Source organism: Pseudorasbora parva, chromosome 3 (genome assembly GCF_024679245.1).
Source record: "Pseudorasbora parva isolate DD20220531a chromosome 3, ASM2467924v1, whole genome shotgun sequence".
Taxonomy (NCBI): domain Eukaryota; kingdom Metazoa; phylum Chordata; class Actinopteri; order Cypriniformes; family Gobionidae; genus Pseudorasbora; species Pseudorasbora parva.
This window is the reverse complement of record NC_090174.1, coordinates 62,919,877-62,945,044: the sequence shown is the minus strand read 5'-3', so window position 1 is coordinate 62,945,044 and position 25,168 is coordinate 62,919,877. Positions and strand designations below refer to the sequence as shown.

Sequence of the window (25,168 nt, the reverse complement as noted above, 5' to 3'; positions counted from 1 at the left end):
TCCTCTGCGGTCAAAAGAGAGAAACTTCAGGTCTGAGTTCTGTCGGAACTGTGTGGAAACTCGCCACGGAGGAAAACATTCAGAGTTCAGGATAAAAATCCTGAGTTATTTCCCACAATTCAGACTTTTTTTCTCAGAATTGGGAGATATAAAGTATAAATTGCGAGATTTAAATGAACTATTCTGAGAAAAAGTTTAAAGAGATTAAAAAGGTTGCAAAAACCTTTTTTAATTGTGAGTTTATATGTAAATATCCCGACATAATTGAAAGAGATCAATTTAATTCTGAGAAATAAAATCTTAATTCTGTGATATAAAGTCATAATTATGAGATATAAAGTCATAATTCTGTGATATAAAGTCATAATTATGAGATCTAAAGTCATAATTCTGAGATATAAAGTCATAATTCTGGGATATAAAGTCCTAATTGTGAGAAATAAAGTCATAATTCTGGGATATAAAGTCCTAAATGTGAGAAATAAAGTCTAATTCTGGGATATAAAGTCCTAAATGTGAGAAATAAAGTCTAATTCTGGGATATAAAGTCCTAAATGTGAGAAATAAAGTCTAATTCTGGGATATAAAGTCCTAAATGTGAGAAATAAAGTCTAATTCTGGGATATAAAGTCCTAAATGTGAGAAATAAAGTCTAATTCTGGGATATAAAGTCCTAAATGTGAGAAATAAATCTCTAATTCTGGGATATAAAGTCCTAAATGTGAGAAATAAAGTCTAATTCTGGGATATAAAGTCCTAAATGTGAGAAATAAAGTCTAATTCTGGGATATAAAGTCCTAATTGTGAGAAATAAAGTCTAATTCTGGGATATAAAGTCCTAAATGTGAGAAATAAAGTCTAATTCTGGGATATAAAGTCCTAATTGTGAGAAATAAAGTCTAATTCTGGGATATAAAGTCCTAAATGTGAGAAATAAATCTCTAATTCTGGGATATAAAGTCCTAAATGTGAGAAATAAAGTCTAATTCTGGGATATAAAGTCCTAAATGTGAGAAATAAAGTCTAATTCTGGGATATAAAGTCCTAATTGTGAGAAATAAAGTCTAATTCTGGGATATAAAGTCCTAAATGTGAGAAATAAAGTCTAATTCTGGGATATAAAGTCCTAAATGTGAGAAATAAAGTCTAATTCTGGGATATAAAGTCCTAATTGTGAGAAATAAAGTCTAATTCTGGGATATAAAGTCAGATTTTTGAGCAATAAAGTCAGAATTGTGAGATAAGTTTCCTTTCTGTGTAGTTTTTCCTCCGTGGCAGAAGCGTCCCCAGTTCTGTCTGTAAATCATAAGCTGCCTCCGCTGTCTCCTCGAGCTGTAAATCATCATGTGTGGCTCTGGATCTCAGGCGTGAGGTTTATGAGTGTGTTGCTGGCTTCAGCGAGCTCAGAGATGGACACTCTTCCTCTCTGCTTGATGAACTGAGCCACAGCGTTCAGCTCCTGCGGCGTGATGAAGATAAACTTCCCTCGGTCATCTATCACTCCTGCAGAAAAACAGAAGAGGGCGGAGCCACCTGTCACTCACAGCAGATCAGCCAATAGCAAACCACAACCATACAATCAAGTTTACATTACCGCCCACATTTATTTTTTGGCCATAATTTGTGAAAGAGTGAATTATGAGGTTGGTTCACCCAAAATTGTAAATTGTGAGATGAAGATATTAGTGTTGAAATCCGATGGCTCAGAAAGGCCTTCATTGACACCAATGTCATTTCCTCTCTCAAGACCCATAAAGGCACTAAAGACGTCGTTACAAAGCCCATCTCACTACAGCGGCTCTACAATCATTTTATGACAACGCGAGAATAGTTTTTGTGCGCAAAAAAACTAAATAACGACTTATATAGTGATGGCCAATTTCACAACAAAGCTTCGAACCGTTATGAGTCAGTGAATCGATTCATGATTCAGATCGCCAAAGTCACGGCGGCGTCCGAAAACCTAGGCCTCACTGCCTTATCAGGCAATGACTTGTAAAGCAGCGTTTTGTGCACAAAGGCACCTCACAAAACTGATTTCAGACAGACTTCTAAGGCAGTGTAACACTTAAATGACCGACAGCAAAACAGAGAGCGCTTTGGTGAGAACTAAACACATATTTAATTACTACAGTAGTGATTTCTCGCTGGAAATTACATCAGAAGTGGAAAATATTGGTTAAAAACATACATTTACACACAAACTGACCAGCAAAGGCAACTTCTGGACGCCATCTTATTTTTCAAGCTCAACTGTCACTGAATGGAAAGCACAGGATTGTGGGATACCAAAGGCAACGAAGGATACATGTATGCTGCCTTCAAAAATCGTTTAGATGAAGGTCTCTCAGGAGACAGGAAGTGAAGCTAACATTAGATTTGGATGTGGCTTGATGCCTTCCTGCCTTCAAATGTGTCCTCCGAATGCAGCATTTTCCAAGTTTCGGACGCAGCCCACGTGATTTCAGCAGTTTGACAAGCGATCCGAATCATGAATCGATTCACTGACTCATAACGATTCGAAGCTTTGTTTTGAAATCGGCCATCACTATATAAGTCGTTATTTAGTTTTTTCACACACAGAAACTCTTCTGGCCTCTTCATAAATGATTGTAGAGCCGCTGTAGTGAGATGGGCTTTGTAACGACGTCTTTAGTGCCTTTATGGGTCTTGAGAGAGGAAATGACATTGGTGTCAATGAAGGCCTTTCTGTGCCATCGGATTTCAACACTAATATCTTCATCTGTGTGTGAAGATGAGCGGAGGTCTGACGGCTGGCCAACCACAGGAGGAATTAATCACACAATGCACATTTCTGGGTGAACTAACCCTATTAAGACATTAATACCAGCGTGTTGCAAGATAAAATATAACTGCTGTAATGGTGTAAAGAGTGTGTTTTGCATCCGGATGAGGTCTCACATCGTACCTGTAAGAGAACCGTCTGCAATCAGGTCCTGTAGTCTGGCAATAGCATCCTGACATGAAGAAGCAAATTACAAACATCAGCTATTAAAGCGCTCAAACGTGTTCAGAAGTCAAAACTGTCGGATCCTGACCTGTGTGCGCAGGCCGAAGTGGGACGCCAAGTCCTCCAGCAAAACCACTTTGGAATTCTGGGTAGGAGATAAAAGGGCCATAAATATAGATTAAGGCTGCGCAATATATCGAAATTATCGAAATATCGCAAATACACAGTACAGGCCAAAAGTTTGGACACATTACTATTTGTAATGTTGTTGAAAGAAGTTTCTTCTGCTCATCAAACCTGCATTTATTTGATCAAAAATACAGAAAAAAAATGTATATTGTGATTAGGGGTGTGCCATATCATACCGGTATATTTTTTTACATGATAAAAAAGTGTCATATCGCGATATCAATGATATAGCGACGCAATGACGTATGACGCATTTACATTCCCTAGCACGCACAACACCTGTCTGAGTGAGAAGAGCAGCATGTCAGTCTTGAATGACGATTTAGTACCGTCGATTTAGTACCGTCGATTTAGTACAATTTAGTACCGTTCGATTTAGTACCGTCGATTTAGTACCGTTCGATTTAGTACCGTCGATTTAGTACCATTCGATTTAGTACGGTCGATTTAGTACGATTTAGTACCGTCGATTTAGTACCGTCGATTTAGTACCGTCGATTTAGTACGGTCGATTTAGTACGGTCGATTTAGTACAATTTAGTACCGTCGATTTAGTACCGTTCGATTTAGTACGATTTAGTACCGTCGATTTAGTACCGTTCGATTTAGTACGATTTAGTACCGTCGATTTAGTACCGTTCGATTTAGTACGATTTAATACCGTTGATTTAGTACCGTTCGATTTAGTACCGTTCGATTTAGTACGATTTAGTACCGTCGATTTAGTACCGTTCGATTTAGTACGATTTAGTACCGTTCGATTTAGTACCGTTGATTTAGTACCGTCGATTTAGTACCGTTCGATTTAGTACAATTTAATACCGTCGATTTAGTACCGTTCGATTTAGTACGATTTAATACCGTTGATTTAGTTCCGTTCGATTTAGTACAATTTAGTACCGTTCGATTTAGTTCCGTTCGATTTAGTACGATTTAATATCGTTGATTTAGTACCGTTCGATTTAGTACCGTTCGATTTAGTACGATTTAATACCGTTGATTTAGTACCGTTCGATTTAGTACGATTTTGTACCGTTCGATTTAGTACGATTTAGTACCGTTCAATTTAGTACCATCGATTTAGTACCGTTCGATTTAGTACCGTTCGATTTAGTACCGTTCGATTTAGTACCGTTCGATTTAGTACCGTTCGATTTAGTACGATTTAATACCGTTGATTTAGTACCGTTCGATTTAGTACCGTTCGATTTAGTACGATTTAGTACCATCGATTTAGTACCGTTCGATTTAGTACGATTTTGTACCGTTCGATTTAGTACGATTTAGTACCGTTCAATTTAGTACCATCGATTTAGTACCGTTCGATTTAGTACGATTTAGTACCGTTCGATTTAGTACCGTTCGATTTAGTACCGTTCGATTTAGTACCGTTCGATTTAGTACCGTTCGATTTAGTACGATTTAGTACCGTTCGATTTAGTACGATTTAGTACCGTTCAATTTAGTACCATCGATTTAGTACCGTTCGATTTAGTACCGTTCGATTTAGTACCGTTCGATTTAGTACCGTTCGATTTAGTACCATCGATTTAGTACGATTTAGTACCGTTCGATTTAGTACCGTTCGATTTAGTACGATTTAGTACCGTTCGATTTAGTACCGTTCGATTTAGTACGATTTAGTACCGTTCGATTTAGTACCGTTCGATTTAGTACCGTTCGATTTAGTACCGTTCGATTTAGTACGATTTAGTACCGTTCGATTTAGTACGATTTAGTACCGTCGTTTTGGTACGATTTAGTACCGTCGATTTAGTACCGTTCGATTTAATACCGTCAATTCAGTACCGTCGATTTTGTACGATTTAGTACCATCGATTTAGTACCGTTCGATTTAGTACCGTACGATTTAGTACCGTCGATTTAGTACAATTTAGTACCGTCGATTTTGTACGATTTAGTACCGTCGATTTAGTACCGTTCGATTTAGTACCGTTCGATTTAGTACCGTCGATTTAGTACCGTTCGATTTAGTACCGTCGATTTAGTACCGTTCGATTTAGTACCGTTCGATTTAGTACCGTCGATTTAGTACCGTTCGATTTAGTACCGTTCGATTTAGTAGGATTTAGTACCGTTCGATGTAGTACCGTTCGATTTAGTACCGTTCGATTTAGTACCGTTCGATTTAGTACGATTTAGAACCGTTCGATTTAGTACCGTCGTTTTAGTACGATTTAGTACCGTCGATTTAGTACCGTTCGATTTAATACCGTCAATTTAGTACCGTCGATTTTGTACGATTTAGTACGATCGATTTAGTACCGTTCGATTTAGTACCGTTCGATTTAGCACGATTTAGTACCGTCGATTTAGTACGATTTAGTACCGTCGATTTTGTACGATTTAGTACCGTTCGATTTAGTACCGTTCGATTTAGTACCGTCGATTTAGTACCGTTCGATTTAGTACCGTTCGATTTAGTACCGTTCGATTTAGTACCGTCGATTTAGTACCGTTCGATTTAGTACCGTTCGATTTAGTACCGTCGATTTAGTACCGTTCGATTTAGTACCGTCGATTTAGTACCGTTCGATTTAGTACTGTTCGATTTAGTACCGTCGATTTAGTACCGTTCGATTTAGTACCGTCGATTTAGTACCGTTCGATTTAGTACTGTTCGATTTAGTACCGTCGATTTAGTACCGTTCGATTTAGTACCGTCGATTTAGTACCGTTCGATTTAGTACCGTTCGATTTAGTACCGTTCGATTTAGTACCGTCGATTTAGTACCGTTCGATTTAGTACCGTCGATTTAGTACCGTTCGATTTAGTACCGTTCGATTTAGTACTGTTCGATTTAGTACCGTCGATTTAGTACTGTTCGATTTAGTACCGTCGATTTAGTACTGTTCGATTTAGTACCGTCGATTTAGTACCGTTCGATTTAGTACCGTCGATTTAGTACCGTTCGATTTAGTACTGTTCGATTTAGTACCGTTCGATTTAGTACCGTTCGATTTAGTACCGTTCGATTTAGTACCGTTCGATTTAGTACTGTTCGATTTAGTACCGTTTGATTTAGTACCGTCGATTTAGTACCGTTCGATTTAGTACCGTTCGATTTAGTACCGTTCGATTTAGTACCGTTCGATTTAGTACCGTTCGATTTAGTACCGTTCGATTTAGTACCGTTCGATTTAGTACCGTTCGATTTAGTACCGTTCGATTTAGTACTGTTCGATTTAGTACCGTTTGATTTAGTACCGTCGATTTAGTACCGTTCGATTTAGTACCGTTCGATTTAGTACCGTTCGATTTAGTACCGTTCGATTTAGTACCGTTCGATTTAGTACTGTTCGATTTAGTACCGTTTGATTTAGTACCGTCGATTTAGTACCGTTCGATTTAGTACCGTTCGATTTAGTACCGTTCGATTTAGTACCGTTCGATTTAGTACCGTTCGATTTAGTACTGTTCGATTTAGTACCGTTTGATTTAGTACCGTCGATTTAGTACCGTTCGATTTAGTACTGTTCGATTTAGTACCGTTTGATTTAGTACCGTTCGATTTAGTACTGTTCGATTTAGTACCGTTTGATTTAGTACCGTTTGATTTAGTACTGTTCGATTTAGTACCGTTTGATTTAGTACCGTTCGATTTAGTACCGTTCGATTTAGTACCGTTCGATTTAGTACCGTTCGATTTAGTACCGTTCGATTTAGTACCGTCGATTTAGTACCGTTCGATTTAGTACCGTTCGATTTAGTACCGTTCGATTTAGTACCGTTCGATTTAGTAGGATTTAGTAAAGGGAGCTACTTGGTTACAAGAGGTCAGTCCTCTTGACAACTGATATAACATTGATAACTTAAAGGTGTTATTGATGTTTGCAGCGCAATATTTGACCGGAAGGGTAACACTGACGGTTAGTTCCGTCAGTAGTGGCTCGTTAGATCCAGCATTCTGCCTCCTCTGAATCAGACAGAGCGATAAAGTAGTGTATCAAGTAATACATTTATTTGAATTAATGGATTATAGCATTTATTTGAAGAAATAATGAGAGAGAGAGAGAGAGAGAGAGAGAGAGAGAGAGAGAGAGAGAGAGAGCTTCAAACATGCGTGACTGCTTCTGTTCAGCGTCTCTCCTAACAATGAAGATGTGCGTGTATTACTTAAAATTATTACACGGCTCTGTGAAATACTTGATTCTGATTGGTCAATCGCGCATTCCAGCGGTATGTTATTTCCAGATAACACACACCGCTCATCCGGGTACTGCGAGTTATCTTGACCGGTTCTACTTCTGTGCTTAACGCTGGCGCCATCTTGTGGCTTAAACAGCCGTGGGTTACAATGGAAGACTTCAAGGCGGGTTTCCTTTATAAAGTTTTAAATATGGATATTTATCTGACACAAACGCATCGATTGGAATCAGAAGGCTCTATTAACCCATCGCAGTCGTGTGGAGCACGTTATTTGACGGACAGCTGCATTTAATGGACTTCAGAAACAGCTCCAACTACTGCTGGGATTAACGTTAGCCTGGACTTTTTAAATATAACTCTGATTGTATTTGTCTGACAGAAGAATGTCATAAACACCTATAATGACCTGAGGGTGAGTAAATCAGAGGCTTGGGTTCATTTTTGGCTGAACTAACCCTTTCAGCATTCATTCTCAACATTTAGCAGCAATAGATAAAGGCTTAAAGCAGGTCTCTGCTTTCTGTATGCGAGTGACGCGTGCATGTGTGTGTGTGTGTGTGTGTACGCTTCCTAATGAAAACAGTGCATTAATACAGAACAATGATTCATCTGACTTGGAACTACCTGTGCATTAAACGATTTTATTTTATACCTTCCAGCCAATCAGAGACAGACCATGGCATAAACCATGGCAAAAATTTCCAGTGAAAACACTAATAACTTGTGCCAAGGCTACTTAGCCAACTTTCGATAATAGATTTACACTTTGAAATAAATATTCTGTCATCAATGACAGTAGCTCATTGGAAAAGGAAGTGGCAATGCCCTTCATTTTGTTTGCACTAATAAATGCTGCTGCAGCTGCAATAATCAACAAAACTTTGTTCCATATTTTTTTTCTATATCGTCATAAATATCGTTATCGCAAATATTCTTAAAATATCGTGATATAAAAATAATTGGTTTTGAATGTATTCTCCTTTAAATGCTGATTTATTTGTGTGATCAGAGCTGAATGTTCAGGATGGTTCCTCCAGTCTTCAGTGATCATGATCCTTCAGAAATCATTCTCAGATGAGGATTCATTACGAGTGCTGGACACAGTTATGCTCACTGATATATTTTCATAACCTTTGATGCTTTTTTATAATACTTTGATGAATAAAAAGTTAAAAAAAAAAGAAGCAAATGTTTTAAAAATAGAAATCTTTTGTAACCACAATATACTCCACTGGTCAGTCATATTTTTCTTTCTTTTTTTGAAATAAATCAATAATTTTATTCAGCAATGATCTGTTAAATTGATAAAAATTAATAGAACAGGAGATTTATATTATTTGAAAATGTTTTTATTTTGAATAAATGCAGTTCTTTTGAGCCTTTTATTCCTCAGATATATTAGTGAGCAGAACTGTGTCCAGCACTCCTAATGAATCCTCATCTGAGAATGATTTCTGAAGGATCATGATCACTGAAGACTGGAGGAACCATCCTGAACATTCAGCTCTGAGCACAGGAATAAATCAGCATTTAAAGGAGAATACATTAAAAACCAATTATTTTAAATTGTAATAATATATCACAATATTACATTTGTTTCTGTATTTATGATCAAATAAATGCAGGTTTGATGAGCAGAAGAAACTTCTTTCAAAAACATTACAAATAGTAACGTGTCCAAACTTTTGGCCTGTACTGTATATATCGCAACGTTGCGCAATATCTGAATGATTTTAATAGGCTACTTCAACGTTGTGGAAAGTGTACGTTTTAGGTTGACGCATATAGCAGAGAATCGACTGTTACTTATGGGACTTGCTTGACTTTAATAAGAGGTATATTAAACACAATAACTTGCGATAAAACAACTCCTTGCAGTCTTGTGCTGTCTGACACACACACACACACACACACACACACACACACACACACACACACACACACACACACACACACACACACACACACACAGAAACGTGCAAAGTTCACCTCTCTGAAAGCATGTGATTAATTCAGTTCCGTTTCGTGTTTTCTTACACACACTCAAACTACCAAATACACACACACATTTTTTTAAAGGTCCCGTTCTTCGCGTGTTTTCGAAGCTTTGATTATGTTCACAGTGAGCAATATAACATGAGTTCATGTTCCGCATGTAAAAACACAGTATTTTTCACACACTTTACTGATCTGTACAGCGCTGTTTTCTCTGTCCTAAAAACGGCCTGATGATTTCCTTGTGCTATGAAGTCCCTCCTTCAGAAACACGTAACGAGTTCTGATTGGGCCAGCGCTTCCCGTGCTGTGATTGGACAGCAGCTTAGCGCACGTTACCCGGAAAGGTCCCGCCTCTTACCATAACGGGGCGATGCAAGCGCTGAATGCGAGAGCAACGAGACCACGCCCCCTATTTTGCGTGTTCTTGTGGGCGGAGTCAACAAACGGTTCTAGTGACGTCATCACAGCAGGAAGTGCAGCGGTGTCGTCCAAACCGGCCGCTCGCTGTCGGCTTTGAAAGGGAACTTCTGTTAAATAAAATATCTCGCTTGGCATTGAACTTTGAGCTTTATAATTTTACAGGTATTATTTATGCTCTAACAGCAACATTACACACTAACTAAAGTCTGGAAGATGTGATCGCGAACAACGGGACCTTTTCCTAAAACACAGCCGGTCACTTTCATAAGTTGTAGCGACGCTTTCTTCTCCCAGAGAGAATGTGAACCACAAATGGTGTCATTTTCAGTTTTTAAATAATTTTTTATAACATACTTTAAAAAGATTTTACACACTAATAGCAATATCGTATCGCATTATTTGACAAGGTATTGCATATCGCATTTTTCTTCAATATCGCACAGCCCTAATGTAGGTTATGATATAAATGTGTCCGTCGGCAGAGATTACGTTGTAGTAGATGTAGGACTGCTTCATATCATTTACAGAAAGATAAACAATAAATGATCTTTCATTTGTAACGTATATCACATGTATCGTATCCTAAAAGGCATATTTCCGCACAACCTCACAAATATTAATAAAGCAGCTTTAATCTGGAGGTATAACTTGACATACGTTACCTTGACGTAGTGGATGAACTCTTGCAGCAGGTTGCGAGACTGAAAAACACAAAATAACTTTAAAATCCAGTGGATTTTGCTTTATATTGATTGAGCATTGTCTAATTTGCCAAGTTTAAGGGTCGATAAAAAAAGACTGGCACTGTAAGAAAGTGTTCAAAATTGGTCTTTCCTTAGGGTAGTACCGCTAATAGCAAGACCTAATGTCCCTTTGACATGTTTCGATATTACTGACTAGAGCAGGGGTTTTCAGACGTTATGATGCCAAGCACCCCCAAATATGATGAACCTTTTATGAGGGACCCCTTCCTCAAATCCATCCATATATTTTTTGTATGATTTTCATTTTTAAACTGTTAGCTAAATAAGTAAGTGTGACATTATAAATACAGCAAACTTAGATTGGCTATATTTAATGATGGATGTATAAACCTGAAGAAGAAAGTTTTCAATTAAAAATTATTTGCATGAGCAATACAAGAAGAATACAGCCTTACAACCCCACAGTGTAAACAAATATTTAGAAAAAAAGTTACCTGGTTGTCCTAAAATTTTGAGTTTATTGAAATTAAAATTTTGAGTTAATACAATGAACATTTTTTGAGATTCGACAACCTTTATTCAAATATTATTAAAAGATTTTTGTAAGCATATTGGGTAATTGTGTGTTTTATTTGTGATGACGGAGCCAAATTGTGCTATTTTCATGATTTATCACATTTTTTATGTGGTTCAGATACAATAATGTTTTGAGTTTCTATTTATAAAACAAATTTCCTTCATTGTATCAACTCAAATTTTTAATTTCAATAAACTCAACATTAAGGCAACCAGGTTACTTACTTTCTTAAGTTAAACCAACAAAAACCAACACTTTTTGTTTTACAGTGCAGTGATAAGGTATCGATAAAGAGGACTATAGTGAAAAAAACTCACTAGAAAAATACAAAGCAAACACAGAGGTATAGAATTCTGGAAAGTATGTATGCTTCATAAAAACAGAGAGAAACATTTTGAAATTAAACAGATTGAATGTTTGGTAGACTTTCTGTTTTTGCTTTGAACTTTTATTCTCCGAAATTTTCTGGAGTCCCCTTAGAATCTTCTGGAGGACCCCCAGTTTGAAAACCCCTGGACTACGGTGTTTTAGAGCATGATGATTTCAACATTATACAAGTTTTATATACATTTCACATCAGAACGGTCATCAGCTACAGTAACAACAAGCCTTGGTTCAGAGCTGGACTGGTAATCTGGCACACTGGGGGGGGGGGGGGGGGGGGTGACGCTCTTTGGGGCTGGTGTTTTTTTTGTGTGGCACTGACAACATGCAGCGACAGCGGCCCATTGGTTTGTCTTCTGAATTGATAAGCCGAAGCGAGAGAGACCTCCCCTCCATATTAGGCGCTTTTTTCTATTTATTAGTATTTGAGCTCATGGAACTACAAAGGCGAATATCCGCACAGCGCAGCCGCTGACAAACGTACGCTGCGTTTAAATGCTGCTCTATACGGCACTTTGACTCCGAATTTAGTTTTATGCAATCGTGTGATATGGGAACATTACAGGTTCTGTGTTGAATCAGCTGAAAACAGCCGCGAGCATGTGTTCATGACGAGGTAAAGTGGAAAACGGCAACACACACAAACGCCTCACTTTAGCACAACCACAATTTACCTTGCAGCTAACAGCAAAGAAATATGGTGTTTTGGAAGAAACATTTATTAAAAATGTTGCCAGATTACTTAAATTAATAGTGCAGAATATAAATCACTTTTATAGAGGGTTTTTTTCCGTATTTTCTACAGGTGTTTACATTATTTTTACTTACAAATATAATAGTTTATATATGTTTTATATAGTTTTAGAAACCATATAGCCGTATAATGAGGAGCATGGTTTGTTCAGTCTGTTTTTTACCGTATGACTGCCATGATCTTACATTTAAATGAAACTGGCCTACAGTTAAACCACAGTCTATTAAACAGCTTTACAGTCTGGATCCCATGAATTAAGGACAAAGCTTTATTCCTCTTTAAAAGTTTTATTCACTTTTTTTAATAGATTTAATGAAATTGAATAGCCTCATGAAAGATAGACATCAGTGTCTTACTTAAATGATGTTTTTACTCTTGAAAAATATGATTGTCCAAACCATAATTGTGATCATTTACTCACTCTAATGTCATCCCAAACCTAAATGAATTTATTTCTGTGTAGCATAAAATAAAATAATTTGAGTCTGTTTTTTTTGTTCATACAATATTCGAATGGTAGCTTAACCAAAATGGCTGGGTTGCCAACATTCTTCAAAACATCTTCTTTTGTGTTTCCCAGAAGTCATGCAGGTTTGGAACGACACGAGAGAGAGTAAATGATGATGACAGCATTTAAAGAAGTAAATTTACTGCATCCTAGCTCTAAATCATCAGTGCTTTACTGCCAAGGGCATTTCTGTGTGACTAAAAAACAATATTAAGTTTATCTGCATTTGCAGCTAATTCGATATCTATCATTATTTGTCCTAGTTTTATTTATTATACGCCAATTTAAGGCCCCAACCCCAGCAAAACATTCACGGGGAACTCATGAGCCGGATGGGCTGGGTATGCCAGAGCCGAACTTTAGCCCCAGTCCAGCCCTGCCTTGGTTCAATAAGGAAGTTAGGCGCTTATGCAGTGCTGCATTTAGATGTGGTGACAAAGTGCAATACAGACTCCTTAAATACCAACTTCAAGCGAAAGTTAAAACAGCTAAAGCCACTTGTAAAGTAAAACTTGAATACAAGCTCCAAGTCCATGACATTAACCTGTTAACGGTCACCCTCCTTTTTGGAAATATACATGATAATTCACTATCCAAACTTAAATGATTGCAATTGAAGAATGCTTTGGAATATAGACATAAGTTTGGTCTCATTTTAAGGAAGACAGTCAGCAGAGTATATGTGTGCTCTCACATCAAATGGTTCCGCATATTTTTAGTATTACTACAGCGTTTCACCTCAGCATTATAAAAGGCGGCAACGCACCGGAAGCTGCACTGAGTGGATAAATGATGTGCGCCTCTTGCTCCTTTGTAAAATCACGGGGTGACATCTAGTGGAGAAGACTAGTAATTAGAGTTATGTTAATCTTATGTTCAAAGTTAGCGGAAATAATTACGGAAAAAAATCGATTCGTGGCCTTTGAGAATCGATTCTGAAACGACCAGATTTTAAAACACGATTCATCGAAAAATTGATTTTTTTGCCCAGCCCTAGTATTGTGGCATCCCTACTAAACACAAAATACCGTTAAAGTCCAAAGGATAGGAGATGTTTTGAGACGCACCTCTTGCTCGTCGAGCTCATCTGCTTCTCCCTGATCCTCGATCACAAAAGACTCCTTGAGCCGCAGATACTCCTCCTCCTCTCTCCGCTCCTGCTCCTCCTTCGCTCGCCGCAACTCCTCCTCCTGTGGAGAGATGAGCACACAGGGTTGGAAACATTTACTGTAGAGCTGCACGATTAATTGAAATCGAACCGCAATCGCAAGTTGGGTAATGTGCGATTATGAAAGCTTAAAGGGATAGTTCACTTTAAAATGTAAATGCTGTCCTCCTTTACTCAGCCTCAAGTTGTTTCAAACCTGTATGAATGTCTTTCTTCAGCTGAACACAAGGGAAGATATTTTGAAGAATGTCAGAAACCAATCAGTTAACTGGAGCCATTGACTTACATAGTATTTTTTTTTCCTACTATGGAAGTCAATGGCTCCAGTTAACTGTTTGGTTTCTGACATTCTTCAAAATATCTTCCCTTGTGTTCAGCTGAAGAAAGACATTCATACAGGTTTGAAACAGTTTGAGGGTGAGTTAGGCCGTGTGTCCACCAAAGCGTTCTTTCACGCTACGCTGGTGGCTGGCGTTTTCAATGGGAGCGCTGCGTTTTTAGAACGCCTGGAGCGCACCGAGGCGCTAAACTCACGCGCTAAACGCTCAGCGTTTTTTACTGGTTGCCGAGAGTTGAAGAATGTTCAACTTTGAGTAAAACGCCGCCGTTACATTGAGCGCCGTCACTGTCACTCTTCACTCAGCCGTCCAATCAGAGTGGAGGAGAGGCGGGACAAACACAACACAGACCAACCGCCACATTCTGCGTGTCGTCATCAGATGACAACAAGCAATAATAACTTAACAAAATGATTTAAAACAAATGCCAGAGCAAATACTTTACATTGGATCTACAATTTTATATAGAATCAATACAGGAACAAACTACCTGTGAAATTAGAAAGACCTAATTTTTTATTTTCCGTATCATAACAACAAGCAAGTCTCAACTAAGGAGAGAAAACGCTGCCTGCCAAAACGCTTTCAAGCGCTCACAGCGAGGCGTTTTCAGCCGGCTAAAAACACTTTGGTGGACACACGGCCTAAAGGATGGCAGCATTTTCATTTTAAAGTGAACTATCCCTTTAAAGGCTGCGTTTTTAATTAAATAAATAAATGCCCAGTGTGTTAGCGAAGAGCGGCTCTGTGATCAGGAGTAAACGCTGCTCCGTCTGAAAGACTGCGAGTTTGAGTCGCTTATAACGTGCGTTTGAAAAAGCAACACGAGTCAAACATCTTCACAAACTAGTGACCATGAAAGTCAATCAATGTTTCTGTGCTCCACATGAGTTTCACAGTGAATTACACATATACACTGATCAGGCATGACAGTACAACCACTGACCGGTGAAGTGAATATCACTGATTATCTCTTCATCACCTGTTAGTGGGTGGGATATATTAGGCAGCAAGTGAACATTTTGTCCTTAGAAGCAGGAGAAATGGGCGAGCGTGAGGATTTGAGCGAGTTTGGCCAGATTGTGACGGCTAGACGACTGGGTCAGAGCATCTCCAAAACTGCAGCTCTTGTGGGCTGTTCCCGGTCTGCAGTGGTCAGTATCTATCAAAAGTGCTCCAAGGAAGGACCAGTGGAGAACCGGCCACAGGGTCATGGGCGGCCAAGGCTCATTGATGACCGTGGGGAGCGAAGGCTGGCCCGTGGGGTCCGATCAAACAGACGAGCTACTGGAGCTCAAACTGCTCCAGAAGTTAATGCTGGTTCTGATAGAAAGCTGTCAGAATACACAGAGCAGCTCAGTTTGAGGCGTATGGACCAGTCAGGGTGACCTCTGACCCCTGACCCCGCCGAAAGCACCAACAGTGGCACGTGAGCATCAGAACTGGACCACGGAGCAATGGAAGAAGGTGGCCTGGTCTGAGGAATCACGTGTTCTTTTACATCACGGTGATGGCCGGGTGTGTGTGTGTGTGTGGCTTACCTGGGGAACACATGGCCCCAGGATGCACTATGGGAAGAAGGCGAGCCGGCGGAGGCAGTGTGATGCTTTGGGCAATGTTCTGCTGGGAAACCTTGGGTCCTCCATCCATGTGGATGTTACTTTGACACGCTCCACCTACCTAAGCATTGCTGAGACCATGTTCAGCCTTTGATGGAAACGGTATTCTGGTGGCTGTGGCTCTTCCAGCAGGATAATGCTCCTGACACAAAGCACAAATGCTTCAGGAATGGTTTGAGGAGCACAACAACCAGTTTGAGGCGTCGACTCGGCCTCCAGATTCCCCAGATCTCAATCCAATCGAGCATCTGTGGGATGAGCTGAACAAACAAGTCCGATCCACCTCGCAACTTACAGGACTTAAAGGATCTGCTGCTAACATCTTGGTGCCAGATACCACAGCACAACTTCAGGGGTCAAGAGGAGTCGTTGACGGGTCAGGGAGACCAACACAATATTAGGATAATATAATGTTAAGCCTGATTGATTTAAAGCATCTTTGTGGATTTTTTTGATGGCCAACCTGTTTTTGCTCTTGCAGTCTCTCCTTCTCTTCGTCTTTCTGTCTCTCTTGATCTCTGAGTTCCTGCATCCTCTTCCTCTCCTCTCGCTCTTCCAGCTCGGCCTAAAACACACACACACACACACACAAACACACACAGACATTAATAACCACACATCTGATGAAGTGTGAGATGTAACGGCGGCGTTTGTAACCTCTCTCTGAGCTTTCCGCGCTTGTTTCTCTTCCAGCTTCTTCTGCTTCTTTGCTCCCACTTTCCCGGCGGCTTGAGGTCGTTCTTCAGACGTTGTCCCGTCTTCCTGATTGTCATCGGCTTCAGCAGGACTGTCCTCTGACGAGACGGACACAGTTTAGAGTTTAGTGACTATAACTGAAGGGCACAAATATCAACTATAGTTAACAGCATATTTCTCCGGTTGGATTAATTTCTTTTATTATACAGGAAAGTTAAAAAAGTAACATTTAAGGTACAGTTTAAACAGGCCTGAATGGTTTCCAGCAGGTTCCTGTTCTGCAGAACATAAAACACAATTTACAACACAGAAAGAAAAAAAGAAAAACGTATACAAAACATAAGCAAACAAATACAGGCTAAACCAATACAAATGACTAAAAACGACCATTCAAAACAATACGAACAGAACCAGGACAATAAATGAATGATCAGTGAGTACAAGTATAAGAAACTGTTTGTAGGACTTTTTAGAACACATGATGGATGGTGTTTTTCTTATGTGATAGTTATTTTTATATGGAGGGACTGGTGTAAGTGCCTGTGAAACTGATTAGTCATAGTGCATTCAGATCAATGTTTTATATTACAAGATTTCTGAAAGTTTATGTTTAAATATGCAAATGAGCAGAGGTGAACAATAACTCAGCACATTTACTCGAGTCCTGTACTTAAGTTCACTTGTTGAGTATCTGTACTTTACTGGAGTATTATTTTTTCTGTAAACTTATGACTTTAACTGTTGGGTTTGTATTTAATCAGCATATCTGCGATGTATTGAGGTCCCAGCTCATTGAGTGATTTATAAACAAGTAATAGTACTTTAAAGTCGATCCTAAATGTAACTGGAAGCCAGTGTAAAGACCTGAGGACCGGTGTGATATGGTCATATTTTCTGGTTCTGCTCACAATCCTGGCAGCAGCGTTCTGTATGAGCTGCAGCTGTCTAATGGTCTTTTTAGGAAGGCCAGTGAGAAGGCCGTTACAATAGTCCACCCTACTGGTGATGAAAGCGTGAACCAGTTTCTCTAAGTCTTGCCTGGAGACAAAACATCTAATCCTTGCAATATTTTTCAGATGATAGTATGCTGATTTAGTTATTGCTTTGACATGACTACTGAAACTCAGGTCTGACTCCAAAATCACTCCAAGATTCCTGACTTGATTTTTTGTTATCATGCCTTTAGCCTCAAGATATGCGTTCACCTTGAGAATTTCATCTTTGTTTCCAAATGTAGTGATTTCAGTTTTGTCTTTGTTTAACTGAAGATAGTTTTGGCACATCCAGTTGTTAACTTCATCAATGCATTTGCACAGGGAGTCAATGGGGCTGTAGTCATTAGGTGACAGTGCTAAGTAGAGCTGGGTGTCGTCAGCATAGCTGTGGTAAGCAATATTGTTCTTCTTCATTATTTGGCTCAGTGGCAGCATATACAGGTTAAACAGGAGAGGTGCTAGAATGGACCCTTGTGGGACTCCGCATGTCATGGACGTCCACTCAGACTTATGGTCTCCTATACTCACATAATAACCTCTCCCTTCTAAGTATGACCTGAACCATCTGAGGACCATCCCAGAAAGCCCAACCCAGTTTTCCAGCCTGTCAGGAAGTATGGTGTGGTCAACAGTGTCGAATGCAGCACTGAGATCAAGTAGAACCAGAATTGAAGTTTTGCCTGTATCAGTGTTTAAGCGAATATCATTTATAATCTTTATGAGCGCTGTCTCTGTGCTGTGATGTGGACGGAAACCAGATTGAAAATTGTCAAAATTCGACCGCAAGAATTGACTGAAAACAACCTTTTCAATGATTTTGCCAATGAAGGGGAGATTTGAGATTGGTCTGTAGTTGCTCAGTATGGATTTATCCAGATTTCTCTTTTTCAGAAGAGGCTTAACTATTGCAGTTTTAAGGGAGTTTGGAAAAGTCCCATAGAGAAGTGAGGAGTTCACCACTTCTAGAAGAGTGGCCTAGAAAGTCTTTCAGGAATCACTCTTGTAGAGTCTCGTGAAGTTCAATGATTTCACAGCATTTATTAAACACTGATTTATAGTTTAGAGCAAAATGGAAGAAGACGGATGTCCAAATGCTCATTTAGTGGAGTATTGACATAAACAAAGTTGATTCTGTCTTCAGTGAAGGTGAACAGTGTGAGAATATCAGATGTGTGTCAGTGTATTGGATCCGTGCATTCGGCCTTAAAGTGACAGCAGCTTTGTAACTTTTCTACAAGTATTTAAATTAGTTTAAGTTAGTCGTCTGCTAGTGTGTCAGATGGAGCGTCACTGACTGGCTTAAACCATGATGGCATAATGTGCATTTAGACAACTATAATACAATAATGTGCATTTATACAACTATAATAAATAGTGCAGCGACATAAAAAAGACCTAAGTACTTTTGAAAACAAATACTTCTGTACTTTTACTCCAGTAAAAATCAGTGTTTACAACTTTCACCTGTAATGGAGTAAATTAATTAATTAATCGTTAATTAAGCCTAAATTATGAATCACATAGTAATACTTTCAACTCAAAATGGCGAAATTAGACAAAAGTTTATTGATTTGCCTGAATATTTTTTGTCTATTGTTTAACATTTAGGACTTAAAGTGGCAGCTTTCAAACATGAATGTTTAGGTCAGCTACATACATTTCTCTGCTGCTAATATTTGCGCTCAACCCAGCAGTTTCAGTGTGAACATAAAGCCCGCCTACTCTGTTACATTGTTGCCTCACTCTCATTGGCTGTGTTCTGACTGCCTCGCTCTCATTGGCTGTGTTCTGACTGCCTCACTCTCATTGGCTGTGTTCTGACTGCCTCACTCTCATTGGCTGGTTCTGACCAGATCCGTTGAAAAACAGAGTTACGACACTCCCATAGACTGCCATAGGAACTGAGGAATGCGGAAGTAAAGCGTGCACGGAGCGACCAATAGTTCCAGACCTGAACCCCATTCATTTCAGTGTATCTCAAGCACACTCGCTGGCAAAATGATGGAATTACTGCATATTTTGAGATTTAATGGCATTATTGACCTCTCAGGAATATTGATAGATGTTCTTTATGAAGCACGTTAGAGTTTATGTTTTATTGTTATATAATAGTTAGACGCCAACTGCAGTTAGATAACGTGAGCGGTACTGCTAAAACTACTATATCCAGATGTTATCTGTCATATTTGAACAGTTCTCTTAAATCTTTCTGTCGAATGTGTTTCTGAAGTCGGCCCACTTAAGGCAGAACGTATATCTAGCGGCTGATATAAAGATCGAGTTGAATTAAATTAGTTGCCCTGTTTTTTGTTTTTAAACACTATTTAAAGCTTCTTTCTTGAGTAAATTCTGTATATGCTAGCATCTTTTATGTATATTCAGCTTGTGTATGCTTCGAAAGTCATAAAAAAAAACATTGGGACGTTAACAACATTAAAATGATTAAAGAAATTACCACTAGCCAATGGCGGAAGAGGAACACTTTTTGGCTCATTAGCAATTTTTCTTTTTATCTATAGATGATCAAATCACTAATATAACACTATTTTTCTATCTATTTTTGTTACTTTATGTGTACCGAAAAAAATCACAATAAATCTTTATTTAAATCGTGTCTGCTTTGTTTATGAGAGGTTTTTAGGTAGGCCTAATGAAAAGATGAGAAGACTTGCACAGTTGCACTAAAATCCATTCAGCGTTTTGAGACCATATACAACTTGATTTGATCGATACTGAGAGGATTCTCTTCGCGATAAATTAAACATATGATCGGTTATTATTTTCAACAGAAATGCCCGTGATTGGCTACACTCAACACTGTAAAATCATGATGTATACTCTCGTGACCCAAATTAACCCTCTGGGGTTCTTTTGGGGTCACACTCAGGACCTTCAGGTCAAAAATGACCTGAAGGGCCTAATTCATATTTTAAAAAAATGTAAATAAAATCAGTGAAAAATATTTTTTCAATAATATTCTTTCTTTTCTTTTTTGGTGTTTTGAAGTAATTTTATGATTTATTATTAATATTTATGCAATAATTATGACCCTTTTTTTCCCATTGAAATTAATAGATTTTTTATTTATTTATTAAAGCTGTATTTCATTTTAGAGGCAAGCCTAGGCCTCATGAAAACATTTTTTTAAATTTTATTGGTGCCATCTGGTGGACACATTGAGCATTTTCATCATGCAATAGCACATTTTTACCACTAGAGTGGATTCACAGAACCAGTGTGTGCGTGTGTGTGTGTGTGTGTGTGTTTTTTTGTCTGTTTTGCACTCTTGATGTTTTAGAGATTCACCCATCACTGTTGAGCACTTTTTTCTGCATCCTGGCTGATTTGTAGATTGTATGCACAAAAAAATCTGTATTTTCATATTTTGGCCATTTTCCCATTAATTTCCTATGGGGGTCATTTTTGACCCGAAGACCCCAAGTGTGACAAAAAAAATTACGACCACTTCGATTTTTCAAATCCTGTCCCCAATTTTTCTGGGTGTTCATATACCAAGTACCAATAAAGTCACCAAGTTTCTGTTTCGTTTTTGACCCGAAGAACCCCAGAGGGAACCAGAACACTCAAGAAAAATATTAACCACTTAAACGCAGAGAACCCTGTACAGGGTCGGGAATGACATTGTCATGTATATACTTTCAATTTTAAATGTCTGTGGAGGAGCTATGATGTCATCTGTGGCACCATTTGAAAGCTTAGAGTCTCTACTTTCTGGAGATATGCTTCACTTTGCCACTTGTTTTACACAAAGTAATGTATTTACGCTAAATTACTCTGGTGCCATTTCCTCCTGAATTTGGCCGACCCAAATTGAAAAGCCTCCCATACACACATACAGTGGTCTAGGTTCAAAATGTTGCTGTTATTTTACAGGAAACCCTTTAAAGTTACACAAAACACTGCTAAATGTTGTGTAAGCTGTTATAACCCCCCAAAAATTAGGCGCTTTTAGATTTTTTTATATAAATTCATTTTTGAAATGTGTAACTCAGGCCCTGTGTGCTCTAGGACCCTGCAGACAGTTTGGGCTGCTTCCAGCATGTATAATTAATTTAATGACACTGGGATATTGCATTTATATCACTGTATATGGTGGTGGTGGTGGTGGGGGGGGGTGTCATCCCTTCAGACCCATTTGAATAAATCTTGCATACAACACGACACAGACAAACTTCTTTTTTCCACTATTTTCTGTAATTTACTGGAAACAGCCCAAACTGTCTGCAGGGTCCTAGAGCACACAGGGTGTTGACCAGGGATGGAAATTAGCACCCGCCACCAGCCAAATGCGGGTGATTTTGCGTTGTGGCGGGTAAACTCGCTTCACCTACCGGCCACCGTGGCGGGTAAATAAAAATAGCATACTGTTTCCCCTCTTTATAAACTGTGTTCAGTGCATGCGAGTGCGGCCGCACTATGTATGTCCGAATATGACCCATAGAGAAATGACCAGTCGTTTTCGCCGTCATTACCCGGATGTAGTCCCAGAAGACGCGAATAATAACCATAATAACTCGCGCGCGCTGAGAGAAGGTCCGTCACTGTCATCCGGAAGCGCGCACCCGTCTCACAGCGCGCAAATATTGAGTTCTCTTTCAAGTCTTGTGCTTAAACAGACAAACGCACACAAAAAGTATGCCAACATGTTCATCTTGATGAGTATTCTAGCAGACATAGTCTGAATATGCCTTAAGTGAACTTTATACAGTCGTGAAAGATGACGCATATCCCTCTATTAGGTCTTAAAGGGGCAGTAGCCTTTACTGCTGTCTGTTTAATGTCAAACAAACGATAGGGACATCACTCACTGCTCTGGATTGAATAGCTTTTGTAAGTTTAATAAGGAATAATCTTTCATTTAAACAGTTAAATATGCAGTTATTTTACATTTGATTACTTTATTACATTTCTGTAGGCTAGTAGACCTGTACATTATTATTTAATGTACACATGAGTGAGATCAAGTTAAACATTTTACTTTGAATTTTATTTTATACTGTTTGATGTTGCAATGTGCTAAATAAATATTTGCATAATTTGTAATTGATTTATTATTTGAAACTTTAATATTAATTAATGCAATTGCAATGCCTTGATTTTTAGTAAAGTTACTCAGTCATAGCATTAGCCATAAATGCAATGGATAATTGGCATAATTTCTTTTAGTGCTTCGGTTTCAGCCAATAATTTTTATTTCGGTGCATCCCTACTGACAATGTTCTGCTCGGTGTGTCGTCAACACGCTTCAGGAGATGGCAAAACTAGTAGTTTCATTGTTGGGACTAAAAACCTAAAACTGGAAGCCATAAAAGAATCATCCAAATGCCACATCCAGGTAAAAAAAAAAAAAGAGAGAGAGAACAGAGCCCTACTCATTTAATGAAATGTATATCAGTTCATGGTTTGTGTGTGTATAAGACTGAAAAAATGTCTGAGATTTGAGATTAAATAAACAGCTTAAGTATTGTAGAGCTTGTAGTATTAATTTTCACGTGCAGTTACACATTGTCAGTTAAAAACAAGAAAGTGGCTGGTAAAAACATGGAGTGGCTGGTAGATTTTGAAATCCACCAGCCACAGTGGCCGGTGGACAAAAAAGTTAATTTCCATCCCTGGTGTTGACACACAGCGTGCACTCTAGGATATCACTTTTAGCAGTGTTTTATGTAACTTCAAAGGGTTTCCTGTAAAATGACACCAACATTTTGAACTTAGACCTGTATGTGTGTATGGGAGGCTTTTCAATTTGGGTCGGCCAAATCCAGGCAGAAATCCCAAAAAATGGTCTTGGAGTCTAAGTAGTTAACGTTGTCTCTTCTTTATCTCTTCCCAGAATAAAATGTTACTGTAAACCCTAGTCGAAGTTGATGCACATATTGTGTTATTATATTAGCCCAAAATTGCTGAAAATATAGTGAAACTACTGTCTATCCTGCTTAATCCCATTCAACTGGATTGACAGCACAGAGTTGTTTGGAACTATTGAGTGCTCTATGAACCACGTGATCAAAGAGTGTCGCAACTCCCTGTTTCTATGGCTCTGGTTCTGACGGTGGTGAATGGTTACCGTTGTCCGATGCCCGCTGTGCCCGCTGGGCACTCATTCGGCTGTGGAGGTTCCTACGTCGACGGGGCATTCCCGCCGGACGCTCCTCTGCCATTGGTGGACGCGCCACGGCTCGAGCCGCCACATCTCGACGCTCCTCATGGTCAGCTGAGGGAATAAAAGCATCTTATCTTTGGTTATTGATACACAGTACAGGCCAAAAGTTTGGACACGTTACTATTTGTAATGTTTTTGAAAGAAGTTTCTTCTGCTCATCAAGCCTGCATTTATTTGATCAAAAATACAGATTTTTTATTTTATATTGTGATATATTATTACACTTTAAAATATTTGGTCTTCAATGTATTCTCCTTTAAATGCTGATTTATTTGTGTGCTCAGAGCTGAATGTTCAGGATGGTTCCTCCAGTCTTCAGTGATCATGATCCTTCAGAAATCATTCTCAGATGAGGATTCATTAGGAGTGCTGGACACAGTTAAAAAAGTATCATTACTCTAAAAATGGGATGAAAAGATAAACTTAATACAAAGTCAACATTTTGCAATTGTGCAAAGATTTATTTGGCAACATTATCTTTGAAGGAAGCAAATCCCTTTATTTTTTTTGCAGTTTTACGCAAATAAATGTTATAATTTTCACAGTATCATTAAAATGTTTCTTTTCATTTTAGAATAGCATGAAAAGGGTTGATTTTAGCGGTTTTGATTTTAGTATTATAAAGTTTATGAACCTGTCATATTTCCCACAGGCTTCCTGAGATTCATCCCCACATCCAATGACTTCAATGAACACCAGAATGAGTTTAAAGAGTGTTAAAGAGCGCTTAATATAAGGATATGTTTATGTCCATATGTCCACTCACCTTCCTCGGTGCGTCCACGAACCTTGACCGCGAACCCGATGAGGACGAGCAGAATAACGGCCGCTGTGATGTACAGAACCACGTCCATCTCACGAGTTATTAATGATCGCTGATCATAAACACTGTAAACGGATCATAAACACTATAAACTAATCATCTGTCCAGATAGAGGAAGCTGACGTTACTGTTTTGATCGCGCGTCACTTCCGCGCACAGCGCGACCCCTACCGGTGTGGAGGAATTAAAGAAATCGCGACATACATATAAATAATATATTATAAATTATATTATTGATATATAATTAAGTGAACCTTGTGCAGGCATCTGTTCTCCTCTTAATTTATTTAACCTAATAAAAATAATACATAAAATATTTATTTAATAATAATACATTTAAATATTTATTTTAACATATTTTTATTATTTTTTTAAATAATTTGCTTAAATTAATCTATATAATTAAATTAACATCCAATTATCTATTCTGTCTTATTTCATATATATATATATATATATATATATATATATATATATATATATATATATATATATATATATAATTCTTTTATAAATAATAGTATTAAAAAAAGTATTTTTTTATAAATAATGTGAAGTGTGTGTGTATATATATATATATATATATTACATATATAAACACTTCACATTATTTATAAAAAAACCTTAAGAATATTTATTTACGTAATATATAAATAATAAAATATTTAT

At 38.3% G+C, this 25,168-nt stretch overlaps 1 protein-coding gene across 1 annotated transcript; it reads right to left on the bottom strand.

Moving 5' to 3' along the window:
- Positions 1-540: 540 nt before the first annotated feature.
- On the bottom strand, positions 541-24,656 carry ddrgk1 (DDRGK domain containing 1). The gene is made up of 9 exons (XM_067439769.1): positions 24,443-24,656; positions 23,581-23,727; positions 16,459-16,595; positions 16,265-16,366; positions 13,744-13,866; positions 10,412-10,450; positions 3,060-3,116; positions 2,930-2,978; positions 541-1,503 (listed from the first exon to the last, which is right to left on the bottom strand). The coding sequence occupies exons 1-9, from the start codon at positions 24,528-24,530 to the stop codon at positions 1,343-1,345; spliced, it is 903 nt and encodes a 300-aa protein (XP_067295870.1). The 5' UTR covers positions 24,531-24,656; the 3' UTR covers positions 541-1,342.
- Positions 24,657-25,168: the final 512 nt, after the last annotated feature.

Bases quoted from the DNA above. Each gene is read 5' to 3' on its own strand.
- ddrgk1 (XM_067439769.1), bottom strand. From the start codon at position 24,530: ATGGACGTGGTTCTGTACATCACAGCGGCCGTTATTCTGCTCGTCCTC. The intron at 23,728-24,442 runs GTGAGTGGACAT...TTATTCCCTCAG, and splicing joins TCGTGGACGCACCGAGGAAG to CTGACCATGAGGAGCGTCGA. The intron at 2,979-3,059 runs GTCAGGATCCGA...TCTTCATGTCAG, and splicing joins ACTTCGGCCTGCGCACACAG to GATGCTATTGCCAGACTACA.